Source organism: Ochotona curzoniae, unplaced genomic scaffold (assembly GCF_017591425.1).
Source record: "Ochotona curzoniae isolate NIBS_2020 unplaced genomic scaffold, NIBS_Ocur_1.0 contig_3520, whole genome shotgun sequence".
NCBI classification, from domain to species: Eukaryota; Metazoa; Chordata; class Mammalia; order Lagomorpha; family Ochotonidae; genus Ochotona; species Ochotona curzoniae.
Genome location: NW_024465894.1, coordinates 29,139,137 through 29,159,977, shown reverse-complemented (window position 1 = coordinate 29,159,977; position 20,841 = coordinate 29,139,137). Strand labels below are relative to the sequence as shown.

General features: G+C 41.5%; 1 protein-coding gene across 2 annotated transcripts in view; it reads left to right on the top strand.

Moving 5' to 3' along the window:
- The window catches only part of PLCB1 (phospholipase C beta 1), a 621,942-nt gene that overhangs the window by 221,989 nt on the left and 379,112 nt on the right, over positions 1-20,841 (top strand). For both annotated transcript variants that reach the window (XM_040980971.1, XM_040980972.1), the window contains exon 3: positions 2,047-2,115. In XM_040980971.1, the coding sequence (XP_040836905.1) occupies positions 2,047-2,115 (69 nt within the window). The remainder of the gene's footprint in view (positions 1-2,046; positions 2,116-20,841) is intronic.

The window sequence follows — 20,841 nt, the reverse complement described above, 5'->3', positions numbered from 1 at the left end:
TTGTGTGAGAGAATTTTGTACTCCTTTGGGTGAAGTATCATGCGCATGTGGAGAAGTACAGCAAACATACACATTTGGGTTTTATGAATGATGATGAAAAGGATACCCATGTAACAGCCACTGAATTCTCTATTTTTATTGTTGAATTTCCATCCATACCTGCTGCATAGTCAAAGTGATGTGTGATTTCGTGCACACAAGCCCAACCTCTGCATAGTAGCACCTGTTTCCTTTCTTTTTCCACCTTCCCCATTCCATGCACATAAGTTACAATTCCGACAACCTCTTCTTCCTCCTTGCTGGCTGTCAGCTGAGAAGCTGCCTTTGCTTTCTGTAGCCCTTGTCTGCAGGGTATTTTGAAATGCTTGGTGGTGAGCTCTTCCATGGAGGACCTTAACTTCGCGTGTTTTAGTTTAATCCTTGGAACTGGCCTGTTCCTGACGACATTTGTAGACCTTCAGAAAAAATTTCTCAAGTGAATTACTGAGGGGCATTTCTGCTTGGAATACACTATCCTTTTGTCCAAGCTTCTGAGTCCAAGTGAAGTTGAGACCCAAGTGCTGTTCGTCTCTCTTGCTTTGGGCAATCCTTGCTGTGTTTTAACTTCTTATGTCTTCTTGTTCCTACTTCATTTTGCCTTCCATTTCCCAGGTCTCCTCTCAATGCCCATTTTTTGAATTAAGCTCCTAGTTCGATTCCCTGTTTCGCTTCTTGGAGCAAACATTTCTGTTGTCATTGCTGTAGAGAGAGAAACTTGAATCAGATCTGAGAAAGCCATAATGCATTTGCCTGTATGAAACATTGAGTCCTGAGATTGATAAATTGTTTCCTAACTCTATTAGGACTACGTTCAATACTGTGGCTCATATGATCTTAAGGCAACTGTGGAACACGCCAGTTGCTTGTACTGTAGGGTTCTTGCTAGATGCCAGGTGTAATGCGCTGTGAGGGTTTGTATAGGGCTATACACAGTTAAATCAGTTGACGAATGCTCTCTAATTGGAGAAAGGAATTTCGGGATCAGGGCAAGCAAAGAAAGGGACCCAGTATTTCCCATGACTATTAATCCTTCAGCTGAGATGACTTCCAGTTGCTCTGCTGAGCCTGTGGCGCAGGTTAGCATTCCAGTGCAGATTCTCCCTCCAGTTTGACCCTTATAGTACCACAACTTGGATGCCAGGGCATCACTGGACTGTTTTGTATCAGACATTTGGAACTGGTGGCAGGTGTTTGCAGAAGTTGTCCTGGAACACCAGATGCTGGTACTGAGTGATTTAGGGGCCTGTGACAGGGGCCGCCCACCCCTGTGCAGATGGTTTAGTGGTGGGAATTATGAGGCAGTCGCTTCTGCTGGGAGAAGTTGTCCAGATTCTGCCACGCAGCTGGCTCCTTGTCAAGGAACCAGAAGTTGGAGTTACTTTAAGACAACCTTGCACATCACACCGCATCCCTTTGCGGCTTCACAGTTTGTGTGTCTTATACCCTAGAGTCATGTGTACATCATGGATGTCCAGCAATGGGTTATGAACACATGACAAGGTCAGGCCATGAGAATGGTATGCAGAAAGCTGGGGAGTGAGGGAGGGAAACAGACTCATATTTTTATCCTGGCTGAAGAAACAAAATGTGGCTGTGAGCTGGAGGGAGAATCTCCATCACCCCTTCTCGCTCCCTCCCCACTGCTATCCCCTCATGCCCTCTGTTACACTCAGAGCAACTCCTTTATATTTCAACAGTAGAGTGGGAAGACCTGGTTCATCATGATTTAAGAATGGCTTGTAGTATGGTACCCAGCGCATACATTGTTGACTTCCAAAATGTGTTAGGATCTGTCTTGAATTGAGATATTACTGGTTCGTGATCATTCTATTTGATTCCAGTGCAACTGAGATGTGATGTAAGAAGCAAAAATAACACCCCAAGTAGAAATAAATTTTCACTCAAGTTTCAAGACTGTTATTTTTAAGTGATGTTGATGAAACAAAAATAAGCAAATAGATCTTTACGATTGCTTAAGTTTCCCAATTTTTTTTTTATGTCTTCCAGGAGACAGAGCTGTTGGATCTCAGCCTTGTCAAGGATGCCAGGTGTGGGAAACACGCAAAGGCGCCCAAGGTAGGAGGCAGAGCGCTGTGCACCCGCAGGACACTGCCTTGAGTGTCTAGTCATGTCGTGATCTCCAATGCCCGAATTAAAATGTTCTGTGTTGGAAATGTTGCACAATAATACATCCAGGGCATCTTAAAAACTGCATTTTCACCGAAAGATGAAGACAGTGAAAGTAGAGGCAGCAGGGCCTTGCTTTATGCACTGTACTTTTGTTTTTGTTTGAAAAGCAAATGATTGCAAATTTGCTATTGGATGAAAAAGTGATTCTTCCTAGACATATGTTAAGCAACTGTTATCCATGACAAAGATCCCGTTTAACTCAAATGTTTTGTAAGTGCGATAATTCAACCAATGGAGTAAAAAATGATGAGGTCCTAATTCCACAAACCTCACTGCTCAAGGAGGGTTATTTTGGGATCAGTTTTGTGGAATGCTGCTTGTTTTGGATTGAAAAGTTGCTGAGAAAATATTGAAAGACATGTTTCTGATTTGTTTATTTTGGTAAGTCTTTTCTAAATGTTGGACAAAAACCAGACCTATGTCTTTTCAGCTTGCATTATCTGGTGGGTATAGTTGGAGAATGGATGAACTTGTCATTGAAGTTACAAACGATGCCTTCTCATATTTAGAATTTCATACATTAAATATTTCATTACCCAGTGGAGAGGATGATAACAAATAGAGAAAAACACTTGCCATTCCATTGCCCTATGCTTTCATTTCATCAGTGATGTAAAACTTGGACAGCTTTTATGAATGTTTTTCTACACCTTGAGTTTTAATCCTTTAAAAGCTAAGATACTTTCCTTGGCATCTGAAATGCTCTGTGGCTTTGGAGATGGAGCAGGTAAGTAACCTGGAATGATGTTCCTGAAACATTACAAGGCTGTAGGTACCTTTTTATCCAAAGGATTAAAATGGAAAATAGCAAAGTGATAATTTTTTTAAAAAGTTATAATGAAAAATAAGAACTGTTTTCAAAAAGGCGTCTTAAGCTTTTGGCTGTGAAAGTTGTCCATCGCCTGCATTGGTAATAAGGAATTCCAGCTGGTTGGCCTTCTCGTGCTGAATGCTTTTTTTTGTGTTATGTCTCAAAATTGTTGACAGTTCCCAGTGGAGAAAAGGACCAGTTTTCTCCTCCTCCCAACAATGTTTCAGCCATAATCCTTAAGCTCCAAGAACTATATTGGAAACCAAGTGGTAGACTTTTTTAGTGTGCGGTTAATGGCTCCGCTTGAAATGTTGGTGCCACCATAGACCAGCCTGGGCTGTGGCACTGTGCATTCAAAATCAGCTCCTCCGCCACTTGGAATATATTCAGTAAGACAGATTTGAGGCTGCAAGAAACACTCCAAGTGGCAGAGGTGTATATTGGCGAGGTGTTCTGTTGAAGGGTGCGGTTGATCTGTGTCTGTTGAGTGTTGATAAAGGAACAGCAGCCACGTCCATGCAGCGGGTAGGTGATGAACCATGGCTGGATCCTGAAGTGCCCGTCCTCCGAGGCTGGGCACTCCCTGTGACTTGGACTGCTGCTTCCATCGATACTTCCTGTGAGGAGTTGTTGTGTTCTCTGTGGATGTGTTTGTTGATGGCATTCGCGATCTGCCCTGTTCCTTAGTATTTTCGGAGTCTGGTTCTGTTGAGTCTCACTCTTCCGGAGACTCGGGCCTCTTCCCCGTCAGTTGATTGGTGATCATGAGTGGCCTGCAGAGATGGCGCTAAGGATTAAGTGAGATCATTCATTTTACTTCTGCAAGGGAGATCGGAAACTTTCAGTAATGCTGATGCTTTTCCCAGTGCAGACACTGGGACCACAAGAATCTACTGTTCCCTGTGCAAAAGGGGCATCAGGATTTTGAAAACTGCAACAAAATTTGAGCACCAGTGGATTCATTTAATCATGACGTGTAATAAACACTTAACATCTGTCACTATCCATGTATCATCATTATTTTTGTTATAAAAAATCCCAAGTCAGGTTTACAAGAATGTTTTTAAATATTTTAAGTTGCCAAATAAAGTGGCAGCTCAAGTTGAATGAATAAAATTTAGTGTATTGAACATATTTGGAATGGTTTGAAAATTGCTATGGAAACGCGAGAGTCGGGCAATGTCAGATTCAGTGGCTCAGTTAATGTGGCCAAGGTCTCGGCACCTTTGTCACTCAGCAGCCTGGCTTCTGTAGCTTTTCTGGCTTTGGCTTCCTCCTGGTGGTGGCCCTGTATGTGCTCTGCTGGCCAGTTCCTGGACGTCCCCTAAGACAGGAGTTCCGAATGGCAGAGTGGAGAGGGACAAGCTGTCAGACCAGGTGTTCCGGAACGGATACAGGAGAGCATCCTGTGAAATAACGGGTTTAGCCGGGAGACAGACAACTAAATTTAGGAAACTTAAGTCGACTAGGAAAAAAGCAGCAGGACTTGGTGTAGAACAATGGAACCATGCAGGTATCAGAATGGAAGGAAAATTGATACGGCTTAGGACAAAAAGACAATGCAATGTAAGAACAGATGGAGGACACTGTTTGCAACAAGGATTGTAGACCACGAGTGGAGGAAGCACATGTGGTGCATAGATTTACCAAAATACCCAGGCTCCCTGCAAATATATATGTGCACATTTCCATTGTTTTTGTTTTTTCACCGCATCTCATTAGATAAAAATTCAAGATCTATTTGAAAATGAACTGTTTGCTAGGCCTGCTGTGATTTGAAATAACATTTTTAGGAAATGAAGCAAGATTTCCATGTGTTGCTGTGTTAATGAATGTAAATGTCTTTTCCCAGCGCGATACATGGAGCTCCAGATCTGGTGTTCGATATATAGCCTTTGTTCAAATTGCAGGTTTTGAAATTCCTATTGGAAGTCAGGAGGCCTTTACAATCCAAACTCAAAGACCAGATGATGGGAAAAAAAAAATAATCTCATCCCCTGAAATTTAAAATTTATCTGTCCTTTGTCCTCCTTTCCTCCCTTCCTCCCTCCCTTTCTCCCAGTACGGTGAAACACATGTTTAGTGCCAGATCCCATGTACTAGACACAGGCACACGTGCCTTACTTGCTACAAGGGTGTCCTACTTTCTGGATGGCATTTGTAATGGAACTTTACTTTTAAAAAGTGTGTATCATCATGGCTTCCGATCTGTTAGTTCCTGACCCAGCTGATCAGTTGATGGTTTAGGCTCAACATAAATAAAAGAGAACAGATTTGAAGAGAATCGAAAACTTCAGGGTCCAGTGTGAAATTGTTTTGTGAATCATCCTTTTAAAATTGTGCGAGCATAAATGCTGATCCACAGCAGAAAGTGTGTTTCTTACCTTGGGCCACGTCAGAGAGGTCTCAGCGAGGTTCCTGGGAGAGAAAATGTGTTTGGGGGCTCTGGAAGTACTGCATCGTAGACATACTAAAAAGTGAAAATTGAAGATACAGGTTCCGATGTCGCCTTTGCCATTAATGAGCTTAAGAGGAAGTTGGGCTTTCTGTCTGGGCCTCCATCTCCTTGTCTGTGTATTGCGGTTGGGGAGGAATTGGAATGAGTGGCTTTAGGTGTGTAAGTTGAATGATCTCTTGACTCCAGCTTTCAAACTTGGATTTCAATCTAGCCAACAATCTCCATTCTGCAGATTCTAAATCTAATAGGGAACAAGTTTCTGTATGCTAAAACTTCTTTCCTTGGTCATGACAAATCAGGTGAACTGGAAAAAAAAAAGAGAGAATGAGGCCAACTCTAGCCAAGAGAAGGCACTGTGCAAAGGTTGCATGTAAACCTTTCCTTGTGTTCTCGAAACATCAGCCACACTACTGTGGAGGTGGTCCCAGTGTCAGCACCTGAAGTGAGTGCTCTCACCACTTGGCACTCAGTGATGCACGCAGAAATTTCTTTGCTACGTTTCCACAAATTTTCCCCTAAACCTTTTCTAATTGGAGGAAACTTCTTCATGTGTTCGTTTACAAGCAGTCCGTTCTGTTGGTAAAAGTGGACTAATTTTGCATACATAAAATCAATTTTAATGTGGATCCCTTATGAATATCTATAGTGCAATTAAAGATGATAGATAATATGAGAAAATAATTATGTGGGGTAGCATAGAATACAATTAAAATTGACTAGCACTTGTTTGCTTAATTCCTATTTTTAAAAAAAGATGGTGTTAATGCTGATTCTAGTCCCAACTGCTCCACTTCTGATCTAGCTCCCTGTTGATGTGCCTCGGAAAGAAGCAGAGGATGGCCCAAGTACTTATGCCCCAGCCACCAATCTGGGACATCCAGATTTTGATGTGCTCAGACCCAGACGTTGTGGCCTTTAGGGAATGAATTAGCCGATGGAAGGTTCCTCTTTCCTTTCTCTCTGTCCCTAGCGTTACCTTCCGAATGGATGAATTTTTTAAAATACCTTTTAAACTTTGATCTTCATTGATTTGACAGCTACTCCTGGAGTAAAAATTTCTGCCAGGCACTGTTACAGGTTCTAGAAACAAAATAACAATGAATAAAAAAATGACCAACAGTTCTGCTCTCGCACAACATGCTGCTTAGGAGTGTAGAATGATGCTACTGGTGATTCAGGTCTTCAGAAAAAAAAAATCCTGATTATTTTTGTTTTTCTATTGCCCTTTGAGAAACTATTTCCACCCTGGTAGATGCTTTTTTTTTTTTTTTAAAAAGATACTTATTTATAAAGTTGGAGGCAGAGATAAAAGAGTAGTTAGGGATCTTTCATTTTGTGGTTCATTCCCAAGATGCCTGCCTGCGAACAGGAGCCAGGAGCTTCATCCAGGTCTCCCATGTAGGGAGCATGGATCCAGTCACTTGAGGGATCTTCTACTTTTTCCAGGATATTATCAGAGGGCTGGGTCAAAAGTGGAACCCCTGGGTTGCTGGCATTGCAGGCAACAGCTTCACTTGCTATGACACAATGCCAACCCCTACTCTGGCAGATTTCAAACTCACAATGTGACATGACTGGATAAAACTTGGTAAGCAATGGATTCCATTGCTTGTGGCCTCAGGACTGGGTTCTAGAAAATAGATCAAAGATGTGTCCCTCTGATAGGGTCCTCAGTCTTACCATGGTGTTTTATTCCTACCTGATATCCCAACTTACTGTTTTATTGATGAGATGTGGTCATATGAGTAAAGATATGAATTCAGTGATGGAAAGACCTCAGTAAATGTATTGTAAGAGCATGGGTGAGAGCAAGAGCAAAGGCCCTGGGTCAGAACCTGTGATGGCTATGTGAAAAAAACCTAGGAGGCCAGGATGGCCTCAACGGAATGCAGACCTCAGCAGGCTTGCTAATGACCTGTGGTTTACCTCTGCTGCAAGTGCAGAAGCATCTGGAAGATCTGAGCACAGGGTGACAAGCATCACTGGTGACCCCACTGAGTGTAGACCAAGGAAGACAAAGAAATAGACAGGGAACCTAGTCAAACAGGCCATTTCAGACTTTCTGGACAATATAGTTGTGGTGGTCTTGATGAAGGGAAGGTGTTGAAGTGGCAAAACAAAATGGCAAAATCTGAATATGTCTGAAGATGGGGAGTTTGTCAATGAGTCAGATTCAAGAACAACCAGAAGTATTTTGATTGGGGAAATTTTAAGTGTAGGGGGTACTGAAGAACCTAGGCGTTTTCTGCCTTTTGTGATTCTGCCTTAATTGCTTGGCTGGGGGCTGTGTGAACCTCAGGCCTGATAGTCTACGTGACACCCGGCAGGACACCTGGCAGGTCACGTAGGCAGACCACTCCTCAGGAAGGAAGTACCTGGTGTTTGATAAGATTCACAGCCCAATAGCTTATCACTTTGTACTTTTTGAAAGTTGCTTGTTTCAAACCCACCAATAGAAGCCTACTAAATCATGACTGTATAATTAATAGCCTGAAATGTATAAGAACTGGGGGGCTTGGGCTCTCGGCCCTTCCCTTGGCTCTTCTGGCTCGCGCTTCTTTTGACCTCCTTGTGGATCCTAGCAGCCTTGGCTGTGGCTGCCCCTCCCCCAGCCCAGCATGGGTGGGGGAGGTGGCTGAGCTACCTAGGCTAACCTGAATAAACCACCTTTTTGCCTCAGCACCTACTTCAGACTTGATGATTATCTGGGGGTTTCAAAAAACCGGCACAACAGTACCATGTCCTGAGATGAGAAAGACTAAAGGAGCACAGTATATTGAAACAGAAAACGTAAGAATTTTGTTTGCCCATCATACTTTGAAGTGCCTGTTAAGCTTCTACCTACTGATGTCAGGCAAATGAAGGCACACATTTGAAGCTTAGAAAAGACAGCCAGTCCCTGGAATGTGACTGAGGGTATTTAAAGTTCAAAGTTTAGGTGAAATCTTCTAAGGAATGTACATATAAAAAAAGGAGTGTGAATAAGGATTAAATCCCAAAATGTCAGTTTTTTTTTCTTTTTTTAAAAAATCAGTGTCAGTTACCACAAATCAGACGAAACATATTTGTATGGAAATGTTTTTTTTTCCCACTAAGCATAATTATCTCCAGTTGCGTACATTTTGTCACAAACGACAGAATTGCCTTCTTTTATGTGGCTGAATAGTATTCCATTGTGAGGCTGCTTATTTTTCATAGCACTTGTCCATACCACTAAGGGACAGTGGTTTTTCTGCTTACTACTTGTTGAGTTGTTTGTTTATTGGAGGGATAAGCTTGTGAATATTTTCCATGACGTGACGTGTCTTGATTTAGTCACATCTGTAGAGAAAGTGTGATGGCTGCCAGGGCCATGGGAGGGGAAATTGAATGGGTACAGAGGTTCAGCTTGACAAGATGAAACAATTTTGCAGGTCTATTTGCTGATGGCTGCACAGTCATTGAGCTGTACATGTTTTAAAATAGTCAATCTTATTTTACACTGTTTCTTTACTATCCAAACAAAAAACCAAAAAACAGAACTCCAGAACGAGTCCAGATAGGAATAGCCAGTGAAGAAATAGAAGAAGCAGTATATTCTGGTTGTGCCGCAAAACGTTTTAAGAATGAGGAAGTTAGATGGTGAATTGGGGTTAAGTGGTACATTTATTTTTTTATTTCTACTGAGTCTTCATTTTGCCCACTTGTCGTTTTGCTGAAAAGGCTAACTTATGTGCTTTAAAATTCCCATATCATGAACATTTCCTGTTAATATTCAAAATAAGCAATTTATTTGAGGATTGTCAGATCTCTAATAGCTCATCACAGAGGCTGGGTGCCAACATATAAATCTTGTAATGAACTGTTATTTGGATGTTATACAACAGTGGTTGCAATGAATCATCCATGAGGGCTGTAGTGGAAATGAGTGCTGTATTTATTGTCCCCCTCTGCTGACTGTAAGTTATCCTGCCTGACTTTGCACCGACTTCCCCATTGTGTGAAGCCGCAGATGTAAAAATCTGTGGCAGGTTTATTGAGGATTGGGAAAGAAGACAATGTGCTATACCAGAAAACAAAGGCTTCTTCCTTCCTCACTCGATCGCTAATGAGATCAACCTTTGGCCTTTGTACTTGGTTCCAGCTATTTCCTAATATACCTAACATCTTGCAATACTCTCTCTTTTTTTTTTTTGCGGGGGGGTGGGGAGTTTGTTTGCCATTGCATGGCTATAAATGTGTGCTTATCTGCTCCTTCATGAAATGGAGCAAACTAGAGCTAAAATTCACTGAATTATGTGTGCACGTGTTGTGGTGATTTTGACAGCCATTGCTGTTTATCTCCAGATGTAAATTACATGGCATAGTTCCTTTTTTGTGTTCATTACATTCCGTAGATGTCAGTGGTTTCCTTGGAAACAAAACCTTTATATAACTAGTCAGGGGTTTGGTAGTAGAAATACCAAGATGCTTGGGTTGGGGGGGGGGGCTGGCTGTGAAAAGATTCCCTTGGTAGGTATTTACGTGGGACAATTTACAAATCTTACAGCGTTTCTACCTGTTCTGTACCTTCAAGGCCATTCAATAGTGGATAAGAGAATATTTTCAAACCTACCATTGCAGTACACAATACCTTCTATAATATTGAAAAGCTTTCCACTCTTCAAAAGTACTCAGATGTGCTAAGACATTTCTGGAATATTGGCCCAGTTTCCTAAACGTGAGAAGAGTTTGTACGTCTGGTGTCAGCAAGCTTGTGGATTTGAGCAGTGCCTACTCAGTACATGCAACACACACACGTGTATGTGTCCACCTATGAAATACGCAGAACTGAAGATGTGTGTGATTAACTCGGTATGCAGCTTGCTTCTGTGTTTAACTAAGTGCTTATCTTACCAGCTTATTGCCAAAGACATTAAAAGGCTTTCAAGATGTTGCAACGCGGGGGAGAGGGAAGTGAGGGTTCAGCTGGAATGGGGCGGGGAGAGTGCAGGTGGAAGCAGGGCTGAGCCGACTGCTTGCTGAGGACAAGATTGGTAAGGTGAGCTAACTAAAGCCTAGGTCTTCTCAGAAGATTGTGACGCATTGCATCATTGCTTCTCACTAGTGTCATTTCAATATAAATCCAGCTTTTTCTACATGCAAGGGTGCAAATTTGGCATTTTGAAAACCTTTCTCCATGTGTTCTTTCAAATGCAGACATACGCCATCTTGTGGATGTATCTGATGTTAGTTTCTTAATTCGATGTTCCAAGTTCTCGCAAGCCAGCATGTTCACACTCAGGTTTAAATATAGAGATAAGAAAAGCAGTTGAGGAGCTTTTAAAATCTTGGTGTTCAGGCCATACCTCTATTGATTAAGTTGAATTGCCTGATGTGGGGCTCAAGCACACACCAGCCCTCAGGAGTTCCAGTGTTCTGCCAAGACTAAGGACGAGTTATCTAAGAGAGAAAGAATACCACCTTAAATGATTGATTTATCTTTTATAAAATAGGTATCGTATGCAGAAAAGCACTGTGGGTTTCCTGATAAAAATGTGCTGGTCCAAAAGACCACTTTTCTCTTAAGATTTATTTTATTTTTATTACAAAGTCAGATATACAGAGAGGAGTACAGACAGAAAGATCTTGCATGCAACGATTCACTCCCCAAGTGACTGCAATGGCCAGTGCTATGCTGATCCGGAGCCAGGAGCCAGGAACTTCTTCCAGGTCTCCCACACGGGTGCAGAGTCCCAAGGGTTTGGGCTGTCCCTGACTGCTTTCCCAGGCCACAAGCAGGGAGCTGGATGGGAAGGGGAGCTACAGGGATTAGAACCAGTGCCCATATAGAATCCCAGCGCGTTCAAGGTGAGGGGACTTTAGCCACTAGGCCACACTGCCAGGCCCCAAAAGACCACTTTTCATTCTCTTCTTTCTCCATCTTGAGCTCTGTGCTTAAAAGATGCTCTGCACCCCACCCCCAATGGTGTTTGTATTAGTCTTCTCAGCTGCTGTGCAAACTACCAAAAACCGAGTGTCTTGAGCAAACAGTGTGTGGCTCCTGCAGGTCTCTACCCTCAGAAGCCTCTCTCCTCACCTCAGAGAAAATCATCTTCTCATTGTGGCTCCATGGGGGCTGTGCTCTGAATCTGTCTCTCTTGATTTCTTGTTTGAATAAGAAGCAACTCACATTGGACCTAAACTAAGAACTTTGTTTAATCACAGTTATCCATTTGGTTACAGTCTAGATGCTGAGGGTTAAGACTTCAACATGGTGGTTTAGGAAGGTACAATTCATCCTATAACAGTACATGCTCATTACAAAGTCAAGATCAGGTGTTTGGTACACAGGTTGGGATGTCACTTAAAATGCCTGCCTTTTATACCCAAGTGCATGGGTTCATGTCCCACCTCTGCTTCCAGTTCTCACTCCCTCCTAATGCATACCCCGGTGGGAGCAGATGATGGCTCACGATTTTTAGTTCATGATACGTAAGTGGGAGACACAGATTGAGTCTAGGCTAATGAGTTTGGGCAGGTTCAGCCCTCATTCTCGCAAGCATTTAAGAAGTGAATCAATGCCTACAAGGACTGTCTCTGTCTCTGCCTTTCTCTGTTGCTCTGCCTTTCGAGGAAGATGAAAATGAGCACAGTTTTCGAAAGCCAAGGTCAAGATTTACTTCTGCATAACGGGTCCCAATCACTTTCAGGTTATTGTTCATCTAATGTGGGGGAAATCCAAAGATCTCACCAAAAAGTATGCCTCTAGCTTTGATCTAAATACTTTTTGAAGAATATTAATGTGGGTGTGTCCATCGTTTTTGAGTATTCAATAGGATTGTCAAAACCCATAGAAATGTGTAGTTGGGATTATCTTGGAAAATGGTTTTAATGCTTCTGTGGAGTGGGCTTTTTGCAGAATGTGTTGTTTTCCTGTCATTGGCACTCAGTTCTGTACGCCCCTGAGCTCCCCACATGCACATCCTCACGTATCTTAAGTCTGAAACAGTGCAGTCACTAGATGTGCATGCTCTGGGGTCAGAGAGCCAAACCTCAGATCAATCAGAAGCTGCATAAATCAGCAAGTGGTTTCAAAGCCTGAGGTTTAGTTTCCCAAACTGAAATGCAGAAATAATCTCCACGAGTGTCTCATTTGGTTACATTCAAAACAATTAAGCTGACTGTCAGACATTGCACATACTCAACACAATTTTAGCTGTTATTAGTGGATTGTATTATGAAAATGCTTTGTGTAGCGGATGCCCGTGTGATGTATTGGGTTAATACAAGGTGAAGTTTCATGATTTACAGCAGAATTCCATGCACCGCCATGGACTGCTTAGCAATAAGATTTAGATTTTGGTTGGCTAGGGTATTTATCCCCACCTGTGAAAACCTTCTAAAAAGACACACACACACACACACAATTCCAGTGCATTTGTCTTTGCAGCTAACCACACACCTCAGGAGAGCCATGAAGCACTCCTGGTGTAGGAAGATGTACAGTTCTTATTTAGAAAACTGTCCAGATTTGCTAACAGTTAAATGGATTTTTCTCCAGCAATCAAACCAGTTTTACAACCGTTTACTTTCAGTTAGGAACATGTTGGTATCTTGCTCTGCGCTATGGAGCTGTTGAGGCAACATCCAGAGCGCTCTCTTGACATGAAATGCCAAGGTTTGGAGTTGAAGGGGCCTACGTTCGGTTCCCAGAGATGGAATAGAGGAGAGATCCTGAGAAGGTTTGTGGTTTGACTGTGAGTGATGACGCCTGCTGGATTGAGCTCAGAGAGGGGTTGGAGCAGGCTGGAAAGGAGACACAAATCACGCGTGACAGTTCAGGAGCTCACGCCTCACTTGGCGTCTCCACCCTATCCCACTCCACCTTGAGTTCCCATTCCAGGTTTGTCTCTAAAAGACCGATGGATAACTATGCCTCTGTGCTACTTGAAGTGCCTCCATTGGGAGATTAGGTTTTAAGTTCCTTTGACATGAAATTTGACACAAGGTTCTACCAGGGGAACAACACTGGGATACAGTTTAACACATGATTGAGCATAGGGGGACTACCACCCCCCTAAAAATGTAGCCATATTAAAAGGTCAGATCCTTCAATAGGTGCTTGAATCACAGGGGTTGTTCACTCATAACTTGGGTTAAGGTCCCTAGGGAAGAGGTTTCTGATGAAGATTCAGCTGTTCTCCTCTCTTTCCTTTCGTGTGTGAGGACACACCATCTCGAAGCACAGGGCAGCTCTTTCCAGACTCCGTGCCCCCTGCCTCCCTGATACTAGATTTTCCAGCTTCTCAAACTAGGAGAAGTGAATTTTTCTAATTCTCTAATTGGTTTATTCCCAACTTCAAGTATTTTGTTACAGCACAGTTGGACCAAGGCAGTAAGTTTTCATCTGGGATCTGCAATTGATGGAATAACTTAGAAGATGTGTATTAGCTTTCAGGAATGTGCTTTCCACCATTCTGTGAGAAGGAAAACATGTTTGCGTACTCCTCATGTTGGCTTGCCAGGCTTAGTATGTAATACATTATCAATTTGGACGACATGCTGCTGGAGTGGGAAGAATTTAAAGAGCAGCAGTGTACCACTTTATTATGAGAGATGCATTGTTTTTATCTTTGGGAAGTGCATGAACATGTTGGAATTCCTTCCACCTATCTTTCAAACGTGCAGTCCTGCATCATGACCTTTAGGTGACACCTGACACACAGTAGGAGACCTGTCCACACAGTAGGTGTCTTCATGAGTGAGAATTCTTTCCTTACCACTCCTCACTTCCCTGAATGTGGGTACATTGACCATTCTTAGATGTCAAAACTGAATGTTAAAGAACGTGAAGAAATTGCATGGATTTTTTTTCTTTTATAAACCATGTGAGTTAAAAGTCAAAATAAAGGTAAAATGCTAGCTACTTGACAGATCTTTCTTCACGACAGAAATAAACTAATGACGTCAATGTCCACAGAGATGGTGTGAAGATGGAAATGCCTAATTAATTAAGCACCGTGCTTGTTTAGCTGGGAGGTAATATTATTGGGACTAACAGATCAGAAAATTTTACTCATTTAAATAATGTTTTCTTCTGGACCTTTTTTGGAGCTTGTACAGATTTGTATGATATTTTAATTTGTAACCATAGGCTCTAATACCCATTTCAGGGGCAGCTGAGAAGAGAATTTTCTCATATCCATCACCAAGAGTAGGGATAACCCTGGGAACTTTTCCCTCTAATGTGAAGACTGTAAGAACTGAAGGACTAGGACTGTAACTCAGCGTTTCCCCTGGCATGCCGTTAGGTGAAGTGAAAGTTTGCCTGGTCAACTAAGTTTGAAAAATACTGAGTTTATTATAGGACTTCCCTGAGCCTTTCATGAGTTGGCATAAATTGTGGCCATTCTCCCCTACCCTTTTTATTTTAGATTGTGGTTCTTCTTCTTCTTTTTTTTTTTAGCTGCAAACTTCTTTGATTCAAGCATGTTGCAGGATTAATGTCCTGCTCAATTCGTGATAATCAATAGCAATGATAATTTATTATTATGGATTAGTCATTATCCCTTTTGGTACTGCAGCACCAGTTTAAGAATGCTTCTGTCCTCTTACGGTAAAAATTTAATTTTCTCTGATTGTATACATCATTTTTAGTTATGGTTTTGCAAATATATAATTGAAAGGCAGAGTGACAGAAAGAGACAGAGGGAGATGGGGGGGGAGGGGATATGAGTAGGAGAATGCTTGATTCTGCTGTTTCATCCCCAAATGACTGTAGTGCCCAGAGCTCAATCAGGCCGCCATCAGACGCCGGGGTCTCCATCTGGGTCTCTCCCATGTGGGTGGGAAGAATCCTCATATTGTGCACATCACCTGCTCCCTCCCAGACGAGTTAAACAACAGCTGGATTGGGAGTGAAAGCGGGCCTGGATCCCAGGCACTTTGCTGTGGATTTTGGGCATCCAAGCAGGCAGCTTCACTTGCCTTGTCCCTTTTATTTCAAATGCCTATTATTATGAGTCCCATTTATTTTTATGATTTGATTTTTAAGCCAAGACCTTGGTTTATGAAAGAAACCCATCAACATTGCCCATATATTATCCAAAATACAAGAATTTCACTTATTTCCCGTGACTGGATTCAAGTTTGTCATTTTGCTTGAGCCTAATGCCTGCTAGACCACCAAGTGTGGGATTTCTTGTCTACCAACGTGGGAAACCATGTGGCTGGGACTTTACATCTTATCACACAGAGAACACCGATTCCACTTGGCCTCTTCTAAGAGATTTTCACGTGAGATTTGAAGTCAGACTAAAAGTAGATGTAAGCTATTCGAGGAGTAGTGGTTATTAAAAGTCTTGGTTTATGTTTGTATGTACCCAGAGAGATTGCTTGCGTGCCCCCAAAGTGAGGCTTTGGTTGGCATTTCTCATGCTGCTTGAGACATATTGGCTCAGAAGCTTCGCTAGCATTCCTTGGGTGACCATGTTCAAGTTGCTCTGCTTCCCTTGTGATTTTTGTCTCAGTACAATAAAGCTAACACCATTTCTTGGGGTTACTGTGACTGTTCCATTCCGTGAAGTGCTGTCCCACACCAGGAGCTCTATGTGTAATCACCACTGTAATGTTTCAAACCAAGTCATTGCTAAACATGATGATGGTTGGAATCATGATTTGACAAAATAGAGTTCTGCTAAATGAACCATATGCTTACTTTTTTCCTTTAGGTATTTGCATCTTTCCTCTCTGCCACTTAGGATTTTCTGCACCTGACGTACCTTTCATTTTAAATGCATCTCTAATACTATTTTTCTAGCTTTGCTCATTATCCATATTTCAAAAAAACTTTGTACCTAAACATGAATTTAATGTCTAAACTTTTACATTAAACTTCTTATTGAGGTATTTCAGGATTTGTTAAGCTTGGTTAAAAATTGTGTCCCAAACATAATCTTTTATGAATGTGTACTAAAATGAGTTTACTGTATGTCATGGAAATTAAATGACTCATTTGATATTTGCGTGAATTGAACTTGCACTTATTCTCAGTTACTTGTGTGAATTTAATGAATTAAAAATGTTTCTTGGGAGACATTGCTTAAAAATACATTTCTTAAAAATGATCCAGAAAATTAAACAATTATAGGTTTCTTTTGCTGTATCTGTACTTTCCAAATAAAATTAAGTAGAGGCATTTTATTTTATGAGACTCTGAAACATGCTTCTGTAATATTTCCTTACAGTATTTCTTGAAGATTAAGGGTTGTTTAGAAGACACCGTGTATTAGAATAAAATCTAAATAAAATTAATGTTAAGATTTTTATATTAGCACTGTCCCACATTTTTATTAAAGAACGTGGAATTGCTTAATGAGTAAAATTAAACTTTATATGTAAATATATTCAAAGTCAGCAGGGCTTTCAATGAAGCTGCCTGTATAATCTAAGTCTTAGAATATAAAAAGCAGATGATTAAGTGAAATATTTGTCATGAGTTACTTGATACAACGTTTAAGAAGTATGTTCAAGAATTAATCACCTAAGCAACAGTGAACTAATTCCGTATTCATTTCTTTACAGTTTTTAAATAGTGTATCTGTAGAATACTGTAGAGGAATTGAAAAGCTGTGAAAGTGTTACAGGAGCCCTATATTTTGTCTTGTTTTAAGGAAAAGTAAATTGTTATTGTGGTGTATAAAATAGGTGGAGTCTGATCTCTGTAAATGTCTGCCCCTGGCATTTCACGGTGCCATCTTATTGTTTTAGCTAATTTATAGTCATGTTCTCTGTACCTAGAAATGCATTAATTGCCATTAATTGCATGCATGACTAAATCAAGTACTACATTGCAGCATTAGAATTTTGCAAACTTGGCACTGAATCAGTTTGCCTATTTGACAGAGAATAGAAAAACTAATTATTTTAATGGCCAGCCCTGAATCATTGCCTTAATAAGGCCTCCAATAATGGAAACTTATATAAAGGACAGCGTAAGAATAAAGCAGCAAGAGCGACAGAAAGACATGTCTTTAGTTTTATCTAAAGCCAGTGCTTGTACAAAGGAATTATTTGAAAACAAATTCTAACCAATTGCATTGCCTTGTGGATTTAATAATTCCAGATATACCCATGGTTTATTCTCCAAACATAAAACTCTATTCACCTATGTATTCACATACATGGCATTTTTTTAAAGATTTATTTTATTTTTTTAATTGGAAAGGCGGATATACACAGAGGAGGAGAAACAGAGAGGAAGATCTTCCGTCCAATGATTCACTCCCCAAGTGAGCGCAACGGCTGATGCTATGCCGATTCGAAGCCAGGAGCCTCTTCCAGGTCTCCCACGCGGGTGCAGGGTCCCAAAGCTTTGGGCCGTCCTGGACTGCTTTCCACGGCTACAGGCAGGGAGCTGGACAGGAAGCGGGGCTGCCGGGATTAGAACCGGCACCCATATGGGATCCCGGGTGTGCAAGGCGAAGACCTTAACCACTGCGCCATTGCGTTGGGCCCATACATGGCATTTTTATAGATTTTTTTCCATTTACCATGATACTGAAACATGACCACTCCTTCCTTTGTTATTGCCTGTACAAAATAATTCTAGACTATAAATATTTGTCACTAGTAAAAAAAAAATCTATTAGAAAAAATTCAAGACTTCTATGCAGTTCTTTGTATTCCTGAGAGCATGCCTAAAAGTGTAGGAGAATGCATTTGTTAAATTGTTGTCAGTTTGCCATTGAGCCAGTCATTTACACATAGCTATAATCAACTTAAAATACAATTCTTGTTTGGAACTATAAAATATGTATGATTCAAAATTGCATACATGAGAATACTTGGAGAAGTCTCTCTTCCATTTCTTTTACCCCATTCCAGTCCACTTCTGGTTATCATGTTTCAGTTTGCAAAAATAAACACATACGTAGTTTATGTGAAAGTTGAACCTTTGTTCTGTGTAGAACCTTTTTCACATAACTCATGTTGACATGAGTATCTGTGGATGTGTTTCTGAGCTGTTGATTCTTTTTGACTCTTCAGTCTGCTCATGCTTATTGTTAACACTTGAAATTCATGTGCTATAAGAAACTTGGATTCTAAATCTAGAACAAGAAAATCAGAAGTCATCACTTTCTGTTAACTCGTTATAATAGAATTAAATGGAATTGAAAGGTAAGTTGAGGGGACAGTGTTTGGCACAGTGGCTTCACTCGTTTTGTGGGGTGCGCGTCTCCAATATCAGAGTAGCAGGGTGGGAGTTCCCAGCTACTCCGCTCCTAATGCGATATCCTGCCAAGGCACATCCTAGGGTACAGCTGGTATGGCTCAAGTGCTTGGGGTCTGAGAGTTGTGTGGGAGACCCAGGTGGTGCCCAGACCCTTCCCTGACTTTTCTGGGGTAGATCTGGGGCTCACAGAAGTATTTGGAACCAGCAGATGGAATTCAGTCTCTTTCTCTCTCTCTCATACACACATTGTACTTGAAATGCAGTACTTTTTTTTTAAAAGATTTATTTTTATTATTTTTTTATTGGAAAGGCGGATATACAGAGAGGAGAGACAGAGAGGGAGATCCTCCATCCGACGATTCACTCCCCAAGTGAGCGCAACGGGCCGATACTATGCTGATCCGAAGCCAGGAGCCTCCCCCGGGCCTCCCACGCGGGTGCAGGTTCCCAAAGCCTTGGGCTGTCCTCAACTGCTTTCCCAGGCCACAGGCAGGGAGCTGGAAGGGAAGCGGGGCTGCCGGGACCAGAACCGGCGCCCATATGGGATCCCGGGCGTGCAAGGCGAGTACCCTTAACCACTTGCGGCACCACGCCGGGCCCAGTACTTTTTTTTAACTTTTAAAAATTTATATAAGGGCAATAAATTTTATTTAAAGTTTTCAGATCATAATGATACTTCCTTCCCACCCTCCTCCTCTTCTCCTTCCTATCTTGTTTTCTAATTTTGACAATGCCATACATTCAATTTACAGTAGAGTATCAACCTAACGCTCCAGTAAATAAAGAATTCAGCAACAGAAACAAAGCTAAGTTGGACTGCAGACATAGTTAGACATCTATTCATAATCCATTTCCACAGCATGTGTTTTCCATGAACTTTATGGAGATTCCTTTTATGTCTGTTAAGGTGTACTGTTTGCCTTCGCTTTCAATGATTCTCCCCCATGGGCACACGTTTTCTCTAAGTGAGTTTTGGCTTACTTATATCATTTGATTTTTCATGTAGCTGCAGAATCCCACTTTCTAGTTTCAAAAACTTTAATTCCTTTAGCTTCATTTCTGCAAAACCCTCAGAATTGAACATCAGAATCATGAGGAATTAAGCAATCAAAGTTACCTTGTAAGTGGAACCACAAAGTCTAAGAAATTAAAATAAGGGAAGGACACTTGTGGTCACCCTTATGAATTGGACTTGGAGAAAGCTGGGCCGTTGTTCATTCTATAATTTCTGAGTGCATTTTAGGTAAAAATAACTCTGTGCATTATTCATGCTGACAGGCCCTTTAAATAGCTGAAAAGCAAGTGGGAGCAGACTAATGCTGCATCTGCCCCATGCCTTTGAAGCCGATCCATTTTCTGGGCTGGAAATTTTTGCATAATGTCAGAAGCTGTCTCACATTCCTGGCTGCCTGTGGGGGCATGGGGAAGTTGGTATCTAAGCTGCATTATGTGAGGGAAGTGTCACATTTTCCAATTGCATTCTTCTCTGACAAGGGTAAAAGCTGTCAGCTTCACTTCCTAGCTCTTGTAGAGATGTTTCCACTTCGGTAGGCAATGCTTGAAGTGGCTGTGAGGACCAGCAAGGGTCTGCAGCCTGCCTGTAAGGCTCCTGTGTCCTACTTGTTCTTGATGGTGATGAGGAGGCACACGGCATCTTGCCATTCACGACCCTGGGACAAGGATGGAAGGTGGATGTTGATCTGAGTCTAAATACTTGATTTTGTTTAAAATAAGTATTCTGTGTATCCACTGAAAAATACATTCTAAATAAATAAATCCACCCACCCACCCCTCATTCCCATTTCTTTCTTTTGCATCTTTAGCGGCAACAGTTCAATCCCTTTCAGAAAATCTGTTAATGGTGGCAGACGGTCAAATACTATTGGAGCTTTGCAATATATCTGAAATACAGCTGCGTGTTCGTCTCCTGTCTGTTTTGCAGTGTAAAGATTTTCCCCCCAATTTGTAATCTCTTCACTGTGTATAGTGATTTTTTTGCTGCAAAGAAGCTTCTTGATTTGATATAGTCTGCCCCTTCCCCCTGCCCCCCCCCTTTTTTTGGCTTTGCCTGCCTGTGCTTTTGGTGGCTTTTCTAAGAAGTCTTTACCAACATCTGTGTATTGTAGAGTGCTTTCTGTGTCTTATTCT